This window comes from Hylobates moloch, unplaced genomic scaffold (assembly GCF_009828535.3).
Source record: "Hylobates moloch isolate HMO894 unplaced genomic scaffold, HMol_V3 SCAFFOLD_11, whole genome shotgun sequence".
Lineage (NCBI taxonomy): Eukaryota > Metazoa > Chordata > Mammalia > Primates > Hylobatidae > Hylobates > Hylobates moloch.
Genome location: NW_026652286.1, coordinates 44140819 through 44154501, shown reverse-complemented (window position 1 = coordinate 44154501; position 13683 = coordinate 44140819). Strand labels below are relative to the sequence as shown.

General features: G+C 49.8%; 3 protein-coding genes and 1 pseudogene across 16 annotated transcripts in view; 1 reads left to right on the top strand and 3 right to left on the bottom strand.

Annotated features, from left to right (window-relative positions):
* The window catches only part of FOLR3 (folate receptor gamma), a 23024-nt gene extending 18734 nt beyond the window's left edge, over window positions 1-4290 (bottom strand). The window contains exons 1-2 of the mRNA XM_058446783.1: window positions 3299-4290; window positions 1856-2006 (exon numbers count right to left, since the gene is read on the bottom strand). The gene's annotated coding sequence lies outside the window, so the exon portion shown is untranslated. The remainder of the gene's footprint in view (window positions 1-1855; window positions 2007-3298) is intronic.
* ANAPC15 (anaphase promoting complex subunit 15) lies at window positions 4286-10700 on the top strand. 13 transcript variants are annotated; one of them, XM_032166839.3, is made up of 6 exons: window positions 4286-4394; window positions 5547-5631; window positions 5757-5886; window positions 6451-6510; window positions 6829-6966; window positions 9465-10700. In XM_032166839.3, exons 3-6 carry the CDS (start codon window positions 5767-5769, stop codon window positions 9801-9803), a joined length of 657 nt encoding a protein of 218 aa, XP_032022730.1. In that variant the 5' UTR covers window positions 4286-4394; window positions 5547-5631; window positions 5757-5766; the 3' UTR covers window positions 9804-10700. The 13 variants fall into 13 exon arrangements, with proteins under 13 accessions (XP_032022730.1, XP_058302774.1, XP_058302770.1 ...); XM_058446791.1 differs by having other exon boundaries at window positions 10143-10666; XM_058446787.1 differs by having other exon boundaries at window positions 4290-4394; window positions 5547-5601; window positions 9465-10125.
* Window positions 7478-13674, bottom strand: TOMT (transmembrane O-methyltransferase). 2 transcript variants are annotated; one of them, XM_058446781.1, is made up of 4 exons: window positions 12058-13674; window positions 10862-11136; window positions 8950-9146; window positions 7478-8456 (listed from the first exon to the last, which is right to left on the bottom strand). In XM_058446781.1, exons 2-4 carry the CDS (start codon window positions 11118-11120, stop codon window positions 8136-8138), a joined length of 777 nt encoding a protein of 258 aa, XP_058302764.1. In that variant the 5' UTR covers window positions 11121-11136; window positions 12058-13674; the 3' UTR covers window positions 7478-8135. The 2 variants fall into 2 exon arrangements, with proteins under 2 accessions (XP_058302764.1, XP_058302765.1); XM_058446782.1 differs by having other exon boundaries at window positions 10862-11942; window positions 13333-13674.
* LOC116477586 (small nucleolar RNA U13) lies at window positions 12889-12985 on the bottom strand (annotated as a pseudogene).
* Window positions 13675-13683: the final 9 nt, after the last annotated feature.

Below are 13683 nucleotides of genomic sequence, written 5' to 3'. Positions count from 1 at the left end.
CCTGCTCAAGGAAGCCTTTCTCAGCATGTCCCTGTCCTCCTCCAAGGGTGTGCCTTGTCCTTTAAGCACAGGGTACTGTCTCCTGGTCCTGTTTCTTTCACAGTGCACATCACCAAGATGGCCACACAACAGGCCCTCGGTCAATGCCATGTCCTGGGCACACCACACCCTTTCAGGCCTCTGCACTTCTGCACATGCTGTCTGCTCTTGACTAGAATATTCTTTCCTAACTCCTCTTGCAAGGTCTCATCTTCTCTGAGGAGGCTTCTCCACCTCCCCTCCCACACTGCTCTTCTCTTTTTAACATTCCCACTTTTCTCTTTTTAGAACCTATCCCTGTTATACCATTCATCATGTGAACTATAATTACATTAGACCCAAGGAAACAAACCCATCTTATACAAACATTTGTTGAGTGGCTACTCTGTGCTAGACACTGTGCAAGGTGCCGGGGAAATACAGATGAATCACACAGAGATCTGGCCTCAACGGCCTAATGACTTGCATTAGTCTGGTACCCACACCATACTGGGTAATTGCAGAGGACTAGGACTCAAATCGAATTCCTCTGTGAGTCCCCATTGGCAAACACATACCAGCCCACAAGGAAGATTTGTGGAACAATGCAAGATTTTGACATTCTTGAGTTGTAGCTTCAACTCAGACAAGCCGATTTACTTTCCTGAGCCTCAGCTTCCTCATCTGCTAAATGAAGGCAGAATTCCCAGGGCTGGGCTAAGGATAAGTGGAGACTATGAGTGGGAAAACCCTCTGGAGACCAACCATCCCTCCATATGTATGAAAGGTAGTGACTGTGACTGTTACATTCTCTTCTGTCCCCTACCAGGGTCAGCCATGCTCCTCAAGGTTTATGGAAGGAATGAGTAAGCAGCTTTCACTAGCACTGAATTCACACCACTCAACTCTGGCCTTTCCTGGATCCTAGAGAATTCTCTGCATAGAGTCATGGTTTCCATCTTCAGCCTCTGGGCTCTGGACTTATTGAGTTCTGTTGAGAAATCTGCATCCTGCTCCTGCTTTCCATTGCTAGGCCCTGGTTTGTATAAATCACAAATAAGGCAAATGTAAAAATCTAAGAATGGAAAGGGTCAAGCTCGGGGAATCCCTTCCAGGGACTCACATCAGAGCTGGCGACATGGTTAGGATATTATGTTAGAGAACACGGAAGCTTGTGAATGGGGAGACATCTACCTGGGGTCCCCAGCAAGTCAGCAATAAGACAAAGGTGAGACCCAAGATGCCCAGATCCCATCCCATCCACTCCATATAGGGCCACCAAAGACCTTCCCTATCTGGGTCCCCTATCATTCTTTCTCATCTCTCTCCACTCCACATATCTAGTTCTGCCCAGATTCTCAATGTTCTCCAAACATGCCCTTGAATGAAATATGCCTCTTTGTGCACCCTCTTTTCCCACTTATCTACCAGTGGGCTTAACTCCTACTCATCCCTCAAGGCCCACTCAAATGTTTCCTTTTCTGGAACAAAAGTCTAAACTTAGTTTGTCCAGAACCCATTCATCAATCCCTCCTCTGTGTTCTCATGTATTCTCTACATACATTGATTTTAACATTTATTACCCTCGTCTATAATTGTCTATAATTGTCTTAGTACTCACTATACTCTATTTTCCTCTAGGGAAGGAATTATTTCTGCTTCCCCTCTGTCCCCAGGGCCTAGAAAGGTGTCTGGCACTCAGCTGGTACTCAATAAATGTCACCAGCTAACCAGTCATCATGACTTACTGAGCCTGGCTGATGACCTTGAAAAGAAACTCTGTTACTAGGGAATTTCCAGCAGGCGGAATTATCAGGAAGGACGGGGCAAACGGTACCTGAGGTAAGAATCCTGTAAGAAAAAGATGCCGGAGGAGAAACTGATGGAGACACAGGTCATGGGAGGAAGATGAGGAATCCAGGAGAAGGTCATGCTGGGCCCTGGGGACATAGTAACCATTCAGTCCCTGCCCTCAAGGAGCTCATAGTCTGCTGGGGAAATAAAAGCACAATTTTGTACAGAATGAGGCTGTAGTAGACCATTTTCTCCTCCTAATACCCTTCCTTTACATGGCTTCCAAGATACCATCAACTCACCCAGCTTTCTACTTATCTTTTTGGACTTCCTTCTCCATCTGGTTTGCTGCTTTTCCTAGTTTCCTCAAATTCTGAATATTGGAGGAAACTATTTTCCATCTACACTCACTTCCTTGGTGATCTCATCCAGTCTCATGACTTTAAACACCAACTATATGCCAATGACTCCCAAATGATCTATGCAGCCCAGATCTCTGCCCTGACCTGCAGACTCATATGCCTTCCTGCCGCCCCAACATCTCTACTCTAATGGGCATCTCAGACTCAACACACTCAAACCTGAGCTCCCTGTCAAAAAAAAAAAAAAAAAAAACAAAAAAACTCTCATCACCTCCCCAGTCTTTCCCATCTCAAAAAAGTGGCAACGCCAATCTTCTAGTTGTTCAGCCCAAAAATCGTGGCTCCTTTCTTATTCTGGCATTCTACATGTTAGCAAACCTTGTAGTCTCCGCCATCTAAATAAATTCAGAATTCAACCACTTCTCATCCACTATGTCTAGATTATCATAATAGGCTCCCAAATGGTCTCCCTTTTTCTGCCATTGTCTCCCCTACCCCCAGTCTATTCTTTGTAGAACAGCCAGAGTAACTCAGTTAAACTATAAATCCCAGATTATGTGGACCCTGTGCTCACAACCCTCCACTGGCTCCCCAACTCCTCATCTCCTACCTGTTACTCTCCCTAGAGGATACTATGCCCAAGCCATTCTAGGCCCTCTGCACTTGTATTCTCTCTCTCTGAAATGCTCTTCCACAAATATCAGAAGGCTCTCTGCTCCTTCAAACCTTTACTCAAAAGTCACCTTCCCAGTGACTTTGGCCCCCCAATCTAAAATAAAACACCTCCCCTGCAAATATTTTATTCCCACTTCTCAGATTTATTTTTTCTCCTATTTACTGCAATCTTACAACTACATATTTTATTTATCGATCTTCTTTATTGTTTACCTCTCTCAGAATGAAGGCTGCATGAAAAGAGGGACTTTTTTGGTCTGTTTTGTTTACTATTGTATACCCACTACTAAGAATAGTGATGGACATATACTAAGGCACTCAATACGTATTTGTTGAATGAATGAAAAAGATAGTCATTTCCAAGAGGCAAAGTTTACTCTTTAATGAAAAACTATAACAAACAGTGCTATTTGGCAATATAATCACATTCAATATGCACAGTACACTACCTCTTGAACAATTCTTATCCAATCTTCACATCAGCCCAGGACAGAAGGAAGGCTGGGCAGAGATTATGATGCTGGTTGACAAAGAAGCTGAGTCCAGAGAGAGGAAAAGGAATTGCCAAAACTCACACATCTGGCCAGGACAGTACTGGAAATGCGGACGACTGCTGTCCCTGGAAGAGGCTGGTAAGTGATGGAGTTTAATAGGAATTGGGTTTGAAGGACCTCTGTTGCCAGAAAGCATGAGTATCTCTAAAGGGGAAGCTGAGTCAGAGGTTACTAGAACAGAGGTATCAGCAAAGGAATGGGAGAGGTGACGAGGCCGATCTCTAAGGGTACTTGGCCCAGGCCTGAGGAGGGCAGCTGATTCCCTTAGCAACAGAATGCTGCGCCCGAGGCTGACTAGTCATTCAAGTCTGTACATAATCTCCAATGTCAGAACTCAACAGGCAACCTTAAGAGACCACTAAGTCTACTGCATGTCTGCAGGGTTTGGCTTCCCTGGACTGTGAGGTCTTCCAGGGAAGCGACCATATTCATAGATTTATCCCCAGTTTCTAGCAAGGCCTGGAATATAGTAATACTGTAACTCAAATATTTTTGTTCAGAGCAAAAATTAAATAGAATGAATGTGCTCAAACGGGAAACCGAAGCTGAGAGAACACAGACAGGAGGGGCGTAACATCAACCAGCAATTCTGGAGTAGTAACAAGATTAGTTTTCTGGGATGCAGCAGGACGAATGGCCCTCGCAATAAAAGGTTGCTGTCACCTCTTCAGAAGGGGTTAACAAGCAAATGGTGACTGGGAACAAAGGGGCAGGGGTTAAACGGAGCCGTAGTGGTGGGGCCAGGATGGAGAGGCCGATTGGCTGAGACTCAAGGCGGGGCAGATAGGTAGGGGCGGCACGCTTCCTTCCCTAACAACGTGACTAAGGTAGGTCAACGCCACATCCGGTTTAGTGGGCGGGAGCGGGGGGGGAAAAAACAAAAGGAGACGAAGGACGCATGCGTTTGGTGAGTCCCGGATTCTGGTGGGTTCTTCCGCTCAGGCTGGGTGAAGCGCTTCCGGGTCGCCGCCGGCAGCAGCCTCCCGGCGCGGTAAGTACAGAGGCAAGGCTGCAACCGTCTCCTTGCCCGTTCATTCCTTCTTCCCCCAGAGAAACCCATTTCCTTTGACCCGACTCCCCAGGAGCTCCATCTTGAGAGTCGGTAACCCTTAAAGAGCTCCAGCTCATTGGCTGCTTCCTCGAGACTAAGTCTCACCCCGTCACACAAGGTCCGTCATTCATTGGTGTCACTTCCTGTCACCCAGCATTTCTTTCAGTTAATTGGTCCTGCCCAGGCCCCGCTTTTTTCGCGTTTAGCAACCCTATAAGGCCAAATTTCTGTCTGAGACCCGCCCTGCTTACTTTCTGTTGGTCAACTGCATGGTCATTATCGTAATGAGCAAAGAATGGGCGGTGGCCTTGCGACGGTGGGTTGGGCTTTCGGAGCCGAGCTCTCTAGCCTGTCAGTACTTCTTGGACATGAGGGTGTCTGCCCTCGTGCCTAATTACGCGGGTTAGGAATCTGAGATACAGAGAAGGGCAGCGGCTGGCCCTGGGTCGGTCAGATAAATTAAGACAAAAGCAGGACCAGGCATCGATTATTTTCTCCTGCTCATCCCTTTCACGGAGGAGTTCTAAGCCCCGACTCACTGTATGACCTAAAGCCGGTCTCTGCCTGTCGCTGGGCCTCAGTTTGCGTGTCTTCAGTTTAATTCAGATTATCTGGCACTCCTGGTCGGCTCCCTCAGCCGCTCAAAGCTGATTGTACCCTTATAATGTTAGTTCATCCATTCAATCTTCCATCTACTTATTTATCCACTTATTCATGCCTCCTAGAATGTCTTGCTGAATCCTGCTTGCATATGCTACAATCCCTCCACCCCGACATTTGGCTGTGATTGATGAGAGGTCATTAGTGTCCTAAATTTCTGACACTGGGTGGGTGTGGTATGGGCCATCATAAAGGGTCAAAAAGCAGGTTTTAGTGTGTGGAGGAGGTAGGGATAGTTTCAGTAGAACCCTGCTACCTCTAATTTTGTATAATTTCATAATGCCAGTCTGCATTCTGGATTCCTATCCCTACACTTAACTCCCATTCTCGTCCCTCCTTGAACAGCCTGCAACAGCTTTATTTATCCATTATTTACTTAATTATCAGAATAACTTTGACAGTGGTATAATTGTTATTATCCCCATTTTACAGATGAAGACACTGAGGCCCAGAGAGGTTAAGTGACTCAGCCAAGGTCAAACAGCTAGTAAGTGGTGGAGCCAGGACTCAAAGCCAGGTCTGTCTGATTCCTAGGGGGAGGGACTGCTTTCCTGCTGTCTTCCACCCTATCCCTAAATCAAATTACAACCAAATTAAAAATGAAAACAAAGCAAAACACATTTACTTGACCCTTTCCCTCAGTCTAGGAGCCATGTCCACTTTGTTCCCCTCACTCTTCCCTCGTGTGACTGAGACACTGTGGTTTAATCTGGATCGACCCTGTGTAGAAGAGACAGAGCTGCAGCAGCAGGAACAGCAGCATCAGGCCTGGGTGAGTGAGCAGCTAGCACAGCACAGAGACCCCATCATAGACAGAGACCCCAGCACAGACAGAGACCCCCTTCAGTGGGCCATGACCCAGCCTTACTCCAGAAATCTACCCAGGAAGAGCTTTTTGCCCTGAGCTGGGAATAATCAGGCTGGGAGCCAGGGAGCTAAGGTTCTCATCTTGTGGTACCCTATTTTACAGGGGTACCATGTGACTTCTGGGCCAGATTAGAGCCCAGGCTGCTGACACTCAGCCTAAGCTGTTTTCCCTAAAGCATAGGAAATAATTTTGACTACTGAGGATCTAGCAGATGATGCTTTCTAGGCTGCTAAGTCTCTCACTTCATCTTCACCATAATTATACAAAAAAAAACAAGGCTCAGAGAGTTTAAGTATTTGGATCAAGTTCATAAATGGCAGATGACAAGAAAGGGATTGTATCTCCCTGAGAACTGGGAGGAAGCTTCTCCCCAACACGTGTGGGTTGTCTTCTGGGCAGAATGGGCCAGTCCCATGCCCCTGACCTGCCCTACCTGGGCTCTGGCCTTGTCTGTGCCTTTGCCCACAGCTCCAAAGCATCGCAGAGAAAGACAACAACCTGGTTCCTATTGGCAAGCCAGCCTCAGAGGTGAGTGGCTATCAGGTGGGGCCTGTGTGGGGGCCGCAGTGGACCGAGGCTCTGCTCTAATTCTGAATGTCCTGTCTCTGACCCAGAGCAGTTGTGGTTCTCAGATCTGGGTAAAGGCCAAAAAGGGGAGATAGGAGGGGTGGGCATTGGGCCTAGCATTAAGGTCCTGCAGAACATGCACCAGCCTGCTAGACTCAAGGAGGGAGGGTCAGGGGGTGGGGGGTCATTCATTGGCCCTAGAGGGAGGCTCAAGTGGGTCAGTTCTTGAACTGGTCCACGCAGGCCTGTAGGGCTTACAGGCTCTGTCCTGCCCACCAGCACTATGATGACGAGGAAGAAGAGGATGATGAAGATGATGAGGATAGTGAAGAGGACTCAGAGGATGATGAGGACATGCAGGACATGGACGAGATGAATGACTACAATGAGTCACCGGATGATGGAGAGGTCAATGAGGTAGGCAAGGGGTATGAGGGAGGGCCTCTGTTCCTGGGCCCCTGCTCCTGACCCAATTGATGGCCAAGGGGTACAGAAACCCTGGATCCAGCCAGGGGCAGGATCTGGGGCTGAGGCTGGCTGAGGCCCCTCCCCACCCACACCCAGCCTCCTCTCCAGGTGGACATGGAAGGCAACGAACAGGATCAGGACCAGTGGATGATCTAGGTAGACAAGGCAGGGTGGCCTCAGGGAGATTCCAGGCCCACCCAAACCACCCTGCATCCCAACCCCCAACCCCTGCCCACAGAACCAGCTGATGGCCCCAGTGCCTGAAAGTGCCCTTGGGCACCTCCTCAGCTGCTGCCAGGATCTGGTCTCCTTGGCCCCTCCCAGGCCATCAGTCTGCACTTGAAATCCCCAGGGCCTGAGCCCCACTCCACCTTCCTGGCCAGTACCTCACCCCTTGATTGCCAGGTCTGGTCTCTTTCTAAGTTTCTTTAATAAAGACAAAGGAGTGATTTTCCCCCCATGTCTATTCCCTATTTGTTGGTAGGGCCCAGGGAGTCCAGCATCTTCTTTTGGGCTTTAGGAAGAGGGCACTCAAGGGACATCAGCCATACCTAATTGGCTAGGTGGGCCAGAGTTAGGGAAGGCCAGGGCATCCCTGGCCCTGGGTCCAGGGTTCTGTGCCATTTTCTTTGGCCCAGCTTGCATCCAGCTATTCCTCCAGGGCGTCTAACTCATTGCCACTTCCTCTGATCCCACCCAGAATGGCATGGGCTGAGGATGGGAGGCTTTCTGAGGCCGAGAACTGGGAGGCCCCTGGAGCTCTCCCATCAAGCTTCCTTCGCGTTAAGAGAGAAGATTACATCTCAGAGCAAGGTGGGGATGCCCTCAGAGTCACTCAGCAAATCAGTGACAGAGCTGGATCGGGAGCTCAGGCTTCTTGCTGTCCATGGTTCTCTCTGGAAAGAGGGGGCCTAGTGAGATCAAGCAGCCTGATAGAACTTGACACTTGAGGTCAGTGTAGAGGCTGAAAGGGGTAAGAGGTGGGAAGGGAGACTCCCTAGCCCTGAGCCCAGCATGTGTCAAGGCCCCAAACAGGAAAGGGAGGGGATTCTGAGGTCCCTGCTTGGGTGGGGGTGGAGGTGGGTGTGGGCATCACTAAGTACCCCTGGGCCTGGACCTCAGCCTGGCCCAGCATAGGTGAGCTGAGCTATGCCATCCTTGATGGCAGGGAAGTCTGGAAGGCCAGTGTGGTGGAGGCGGCAGTGGTAGCGGCCACAGCTCTTAGCATACTGCAAGAAGTGGGGTGCACCAGGGAAGAGCACATGGTCAGCCAGCACAGTGGCACCTGCTGGCAGTAGGGCATGGGCCTCCAGCAGCTGCAGGTCCCTCAGGTAACATCGTGGCCGGTGTGTCAGGAGCACCAGGTCTGCCCGACTCAGCTGATACTGGGTGCGTAGGCACGGGATCACCTTCTCTGAGCTGCCCACGATGAGCTCCACCTGTGGGGATGGGGGAGCTGGAGGTGAGGGTGGGGGGAATTGTTCTCCCAGTCAAGACCCCACCAGAATCTGGCTTACTTCATGCCAGGTCCTGGCTTAGCTCCCCATGAGTGTTCTCACATTTCCTCTGACCTCAGAACCTAAGAAGTCAGGATCAGTATTGTGATTTCCATTCTGCCTGTGAAGAAGCTGAGGTTCAGAGGATGCATGCTTTGCTCAAGGTCACATAGCTAACAAGAGGCAGAGTAAGAGCTGGACCCAAATTTGCTGGGTTCCAGAGACCTTCCTCTTAGCTGTTTCTTTTGTCATCTGGCAGAAAATAATGTGCAGATGACTTGGGACAGGAGGGCAGGAGCTCACACACCATCCAGCATCACAGTCCCCAGAGTGGAGGTGCTTCCTTCTCCTTAGATGGGAGTCCCTCACAAGGGATGTCTGGCTAGGGCAAGGCCTGGGGTGACAGAAATCTGGGTTGGGGAGATGGGAGGCTGACCATGTGCTCATCAAAGCCGGCCAGGCGGATGAGTTTTTCAGCCACTGCTGCCGTGCGTGGGTCCCGCTCCACAGTAAGAAGGCGACCCCCAGGGGGCAGGGCTCGGGCAATAAGCAGGGTAGAGTATCCACAGTAGGTTCCCAATTCCAGCACACAAGCAGGGGCCTTCTCCTCCACCAGCCGCATCAGGATCTGACCTATGAGGGGAGATGGCTGTTGCAGAAGACATGGGAGATGGATGCAGGGCCCCTGATAGAAAGATATCTCAAATGCCCACCTGCCTCACTGCAGCTCCCAACCAGCTGGGGTCTCATCTGTCTCTTGTACTATAGCCCCCGCTGCCCTCCTGGTCCCCGTCTCCTACAATGTAGTCTTCACACCAGCCCTGGAATCTTTCCAACAAATCTGACCTTATTATTCCTTGGCTCCTGTGAGCTGAAGGCCTTTGGGATTGAACTTGGGATTCTCAGCCTGGCATTCAGGACCTTGGACCTGATCCTATCCTACCTTTCCAGGTTCATCTCTCAGTACTTCCCACCTGTGGCCTGTATCACAGCCATCCCAAACAACTGTGCCCAGAATCCATCATGCTGTCTCATTCCTTCATGCCACATGTGTATATGTGGCTGGCTTTGCCTTTCCCACCCACATCTCCATCTGCCTGGCCAACTCAGAACTTCCAGATTCAGTTCAAATGTTGCTCTTTCTCCATGAAGTCCCAGGCAGAAACAACCACCCTATCTTTCAGATTTATGAGGTCTTTGTTAGAATTTGTAGTTTCATTCCCCTTTTATTGCTCATTGAATGTATTTCTGATCTTGGAATTGGATGAACTTTTATTTATTTATTTTTGAGACCGAGTCTTGCTGTGTTGCCCAGGCTGGAGTACAGTAGCGTGATCATGGCTCATTGCAGCCTCGACCACCCAGGCTCAGGCAATCCTCCCACCTCAGCATTTCCAGTAGCTGGGACCACAGTTACTCACCACCACACCCGGCTAATTTTTAAATTTTTTGTAGAAACGGGGGTCTCACTTTGTTACCCAGGCTAGTCTCTAACTCCTGTGCTCAAGTGATCCTCTTGCTTTGGCCTCCCAAAGTGCTGGGATTACAGGCATGAGCCACCGTGCCCAGCCAGTAAATTCCTTTTCTTTTCTTTTCTTTCTTTCTTTTTTTTTTTTTTTTTTGAGACAGGTTCTTGCTCTGTCACCCATGCTGGAGTGCAGTGGCACAATCACAGCTCACTGCAGCCTCAGCCTCCTGGGCTCAAGCAATCCTCCCACCTCAGCCTCCGAAGTAGCTGGGACCACAGGCGTGTGCCACCATGCCCGGGTAATTTTTGTATTTTTTGTAGAGATGGGTTTTTGCCATGTTGCCCAAGCCGGTCTCAAACTCCTGAGCTCAAGCAATCTGCCCACCTCAGCCTCTCAAACTGCTGGGGTTACAGGTGCCAGCCACCACATAGCCGAATTTCTTAAGACCCTAAAAGCACTTATGCTGGGATTGAGATAAATCCAGGCAGACAGCTACCCTAAATGGTATGTGGAAGCCTCCATGGTGGAGAAGAAAGATGTGGAGACAGTTAATTACAAAGCTATGGGTTATCTGCTGAGATGGTTATTCCACTGTGTATTATGGTTCCTTTGAGGCCAGCATTTGTGGCTCATTCATCTCTGTGGCCTCTACCCCTCTCCCTGGCACCTAGCACATTCCTAATACAAAAGAGGTGGCAATAAATGTTTGCTGAATAAATGACTTAGTCCAAGCTCCTCATTTCTAGATGAGAAAAAAAAGAGGCCCTAAAAGAGGATCAAGAACCTGCCCAATTCATCCAGTAAAGCAGCAACAGATCCCAAACATTCCTTCATTGTCTTAGGGGTACTTCTTGGAGCAGAAGGCTAGGGAACACTGACCTTTGGCAGGCCCCATATGGCTCAAGTACTCGCAGCGGCTGCTCCAGTGGTCCAGGGTGGTGAGGATGTGACCAGGGTCACCGGGCAGGGCATGGGTGAGCACGTAGCTGAAGGCCCGCTCCTCGATCCGCAGCCCTGACAGGCAGTCTCGGAGGCTTCGCAGCAAGACCGTGCGCACCAGCAATCGGAAGTAGTGCCGGTACCGCACCAGCAATGTTACCACCAGTGGCAGGAAGGCCAGTGCAATGGCAGGGGACATGGTCCCTACCTGGGCCCTGGGGTGGAGGGAGGTAGGGAGGGAAATCCACACTCACAATTTGCCTATTTGTGTAGCTTTTGCCAGTAGCAATTATTATCCTTATATTTTACAAACCACGGCTCAGAAAGGCTAAGTCTTTTGTCCAGAGTCACAGAGCAGAACTGAGATTTGAATCCAGGTTAGTATGATTCCAAGCCTGTGTACTTTCAAGGACTCTATACTGTCTACTTTCAGCACCCAGCCCCAAACCACCTCTTCACAGTCCCAACCCCTGGTCCCATCTTCACATTGTTCCCCTGACTTGTTTCTCTTTATCTCTGAAGTCACCCCTTCTTCAGGATCCCTTTCACTAGTTCCCCTCCGGGATATCTTCCCCCCAACTCTACCCTTTGCCTGCCTGGTCTCTGACCACTGCTGTGTAGCAAAAGAGCATAGATTTGCAGTCAAAAACACCTTCACTATCACTGTGCCCTGCCTCAGTAAAAGGCAATCAAAATACTCCATAGGATGTTAGAGTGAGATGTCCTCTTTCCCACCCCAGGACTCTCCCTCTGCCTGCTCTTCCCTGAGGTTGGGAGGAGTCTTTGATTCCGTAATAATTCTCCAGCCCTATCTCCTCTCCGCTGTATTCCCCTCTTCTCCTGTGCTGTCTCATAATTTCCTTCACAAATGTGTACATACACATAACACACAGCACACATTTTCCCTCTACTCAGCTCCTCTCTCCAGGGACCTACGAGGAATGGGCCTCTCCTCCCACGTCCTGGACCATTCTCTTCCTCATCCAGATCTGACCTCCTTGCCGGCCTTCTTACAAGGCCCCTGGTGGTGGCAGGGAGTAAAAATGAAAGAGCGTATGGATGGGTGTGAATAGGTGAGTGATGCGGTGGGCTTGAACTGGTGTGCTTGGGAACCCACAATCCAGGGCCCTGCTTACCTGGGCTGGAGGACCAGAGTACAGGACAGGTGGGGGAGTCCAGGGCCCTGCTGCGGGGGATAACCCTGAGGCAGGAGGCTGGAATGGCTTTCAATTATTCATGCTGAGGCTGCTGCTGTCACCTGAGACCTGCAGTTCAAGTTACCAGCCCCAGGGATGAGCTTGAGCTGCCTCTTACCCTTCAGGAACCTCAGAAGAGTTACAGAACCTCAGGGTCTTGATTTGAGGGGTTATAAGAGGTATGAGATCTGGTGACTTCTCCGATCCCTTGGATCAGAAGATGGGGCATGGGGTGAGCCAAGGTGATGGGGTGACTGTAACGTACTCATTGATACGCAAGTTTTCTGTAAGCAAGGCCATGCCTTGGGCTACAGGTAAGAGTCAGAACCTGTCACTGTGCTCCAGGAACTCCCAAGTTTGGTAGGTGAGACTGACCCAGGAACAGAGAATACAATATAATGTGATCACTATTGGATGTTCCATGACTACAGGGACTGTGACCTGCATATCCAGCTACAACAATGTGTGGCACATAGTAGACGCTCAGCAAATATTTGTTGATTCAATAAATGCATGAATTAACACTGGATGAGGATTAAGCATAGGGAGCTGGACATGTCCAGAGAATGGAGTCAGAGAAGGTAATCAGGAGGACATTGTACTGAGTCTCCAAGACAGTAGGCAGACCAGGCTGCATGTGCAAAGTCCAGTAGATCAATCAGGAAACTACATTATTTCTCTACGTCCAGTGAAACACGTTGCTCACCCCTCCACCCCTCACCCCAGAACATGCAGTGGGAGACAGGTGTCAGGCTCTGCATGACTTTGATATGTCAGACGGGTAATGTGCCAAAACAAGATTTGAGGGTGGCACATTTGACACATGCTGGTGAACACCCAATCACACTTTCATGAACAACAAATGGATCACTATACAATCTTGGACGGACTTGGATCTGTGTTCAGGGCCCAAGGGAAGACATGGTGGGGGGGTTAGGAAAAGAGAACTGATGGTTAGCTTTGTGCGTTAGATTACAATGGGTGCTGTAAAAAAAGGCAGAATTAAAGATAAAAGCCTGAAGGCAGAGGTCAGTGAGGTGGCTTCTATCTCCTCTACCAGGATTTATCTCCGCTCCGCGTCAGCATGTGAAGATAGTATAAGGTCCCTTCTAACTGTAAGTCGCAGATTCCCAGCCCAGGTGGAGAATACACCCTCTGTGTATTCACCCCCAGCCCAGTTGGGCGATACATCCTCTGTGTTCCCCGACTAGGTACCGGTCATCTGGATCCTCTGTGTGTGCACCCAGACTGTACGATCTGGGAGAGTCAGGCCTGGATCCCAGTCGCCCCTCGCATGGCATTTAGAAGAGTATTATCACGAGGGCATACAAGGACATTTGGTACGAGTTCGCTCAATGGCCCAGAAAAGTGGCCTAGTGGCCACGAGAACGCGTAACACAATTCACGACGGCCACTACTGCCAGTTTAGAGACTGGAAAGATGAAGTCATGTCATCCGCCCCGCCCTTTCCCCGCATCACGTGCCTGCGTATCCGGTTACGCCTTCCCATTGGTTGACAACGATCACGCGCTAGCGGGCGGGACCGGAAGCCTGGGTATTGACTGA

Coding starts and splice junctions, on each gene's coding strand:
- TOMT (XM_058446781.1), bottom strand. CDS start 11,120: ATGTCCCCTGCCATTGCACTGGCCTTCCTGCCACTGGTGGTAACATTG. Junction 9,147..10,861: donor CCATATGGGGCCTGCCAAAG/GTCAGTGTTCCC, acceptor CTCCCCTCATAG/GTCAGATCCTGATGCGGCTG. Junction 8,457..8,949: donor CCGGCTTTGATGAGCACATG/GTCAGCCTCCCA, acceptor CCATCCCCACAG/GTGGAGCTCATCGTGGGCAG.
- ANAPC15 (XM_032166839.3), top strand. CDS start 5,767: ATGTCCACTTTGTTCCCCTCACTCTTCCCTCGTGTGACTGAGACACTG. Junction 6,511..6,828: donor TTGGCAAGCCAGCCTCAGAG/GTGAGTGGCTAT, acceptor CCTGCCCACCAG/CACTATGATGACGAGGAAGA. Junction 6,967..9,464: donor ATGATGGAGAGGTCAATGAG/GTAGGCAAGGGG, acceptor CTACCTTTCCAG/GTTCATCTCTCAGTACTTCC.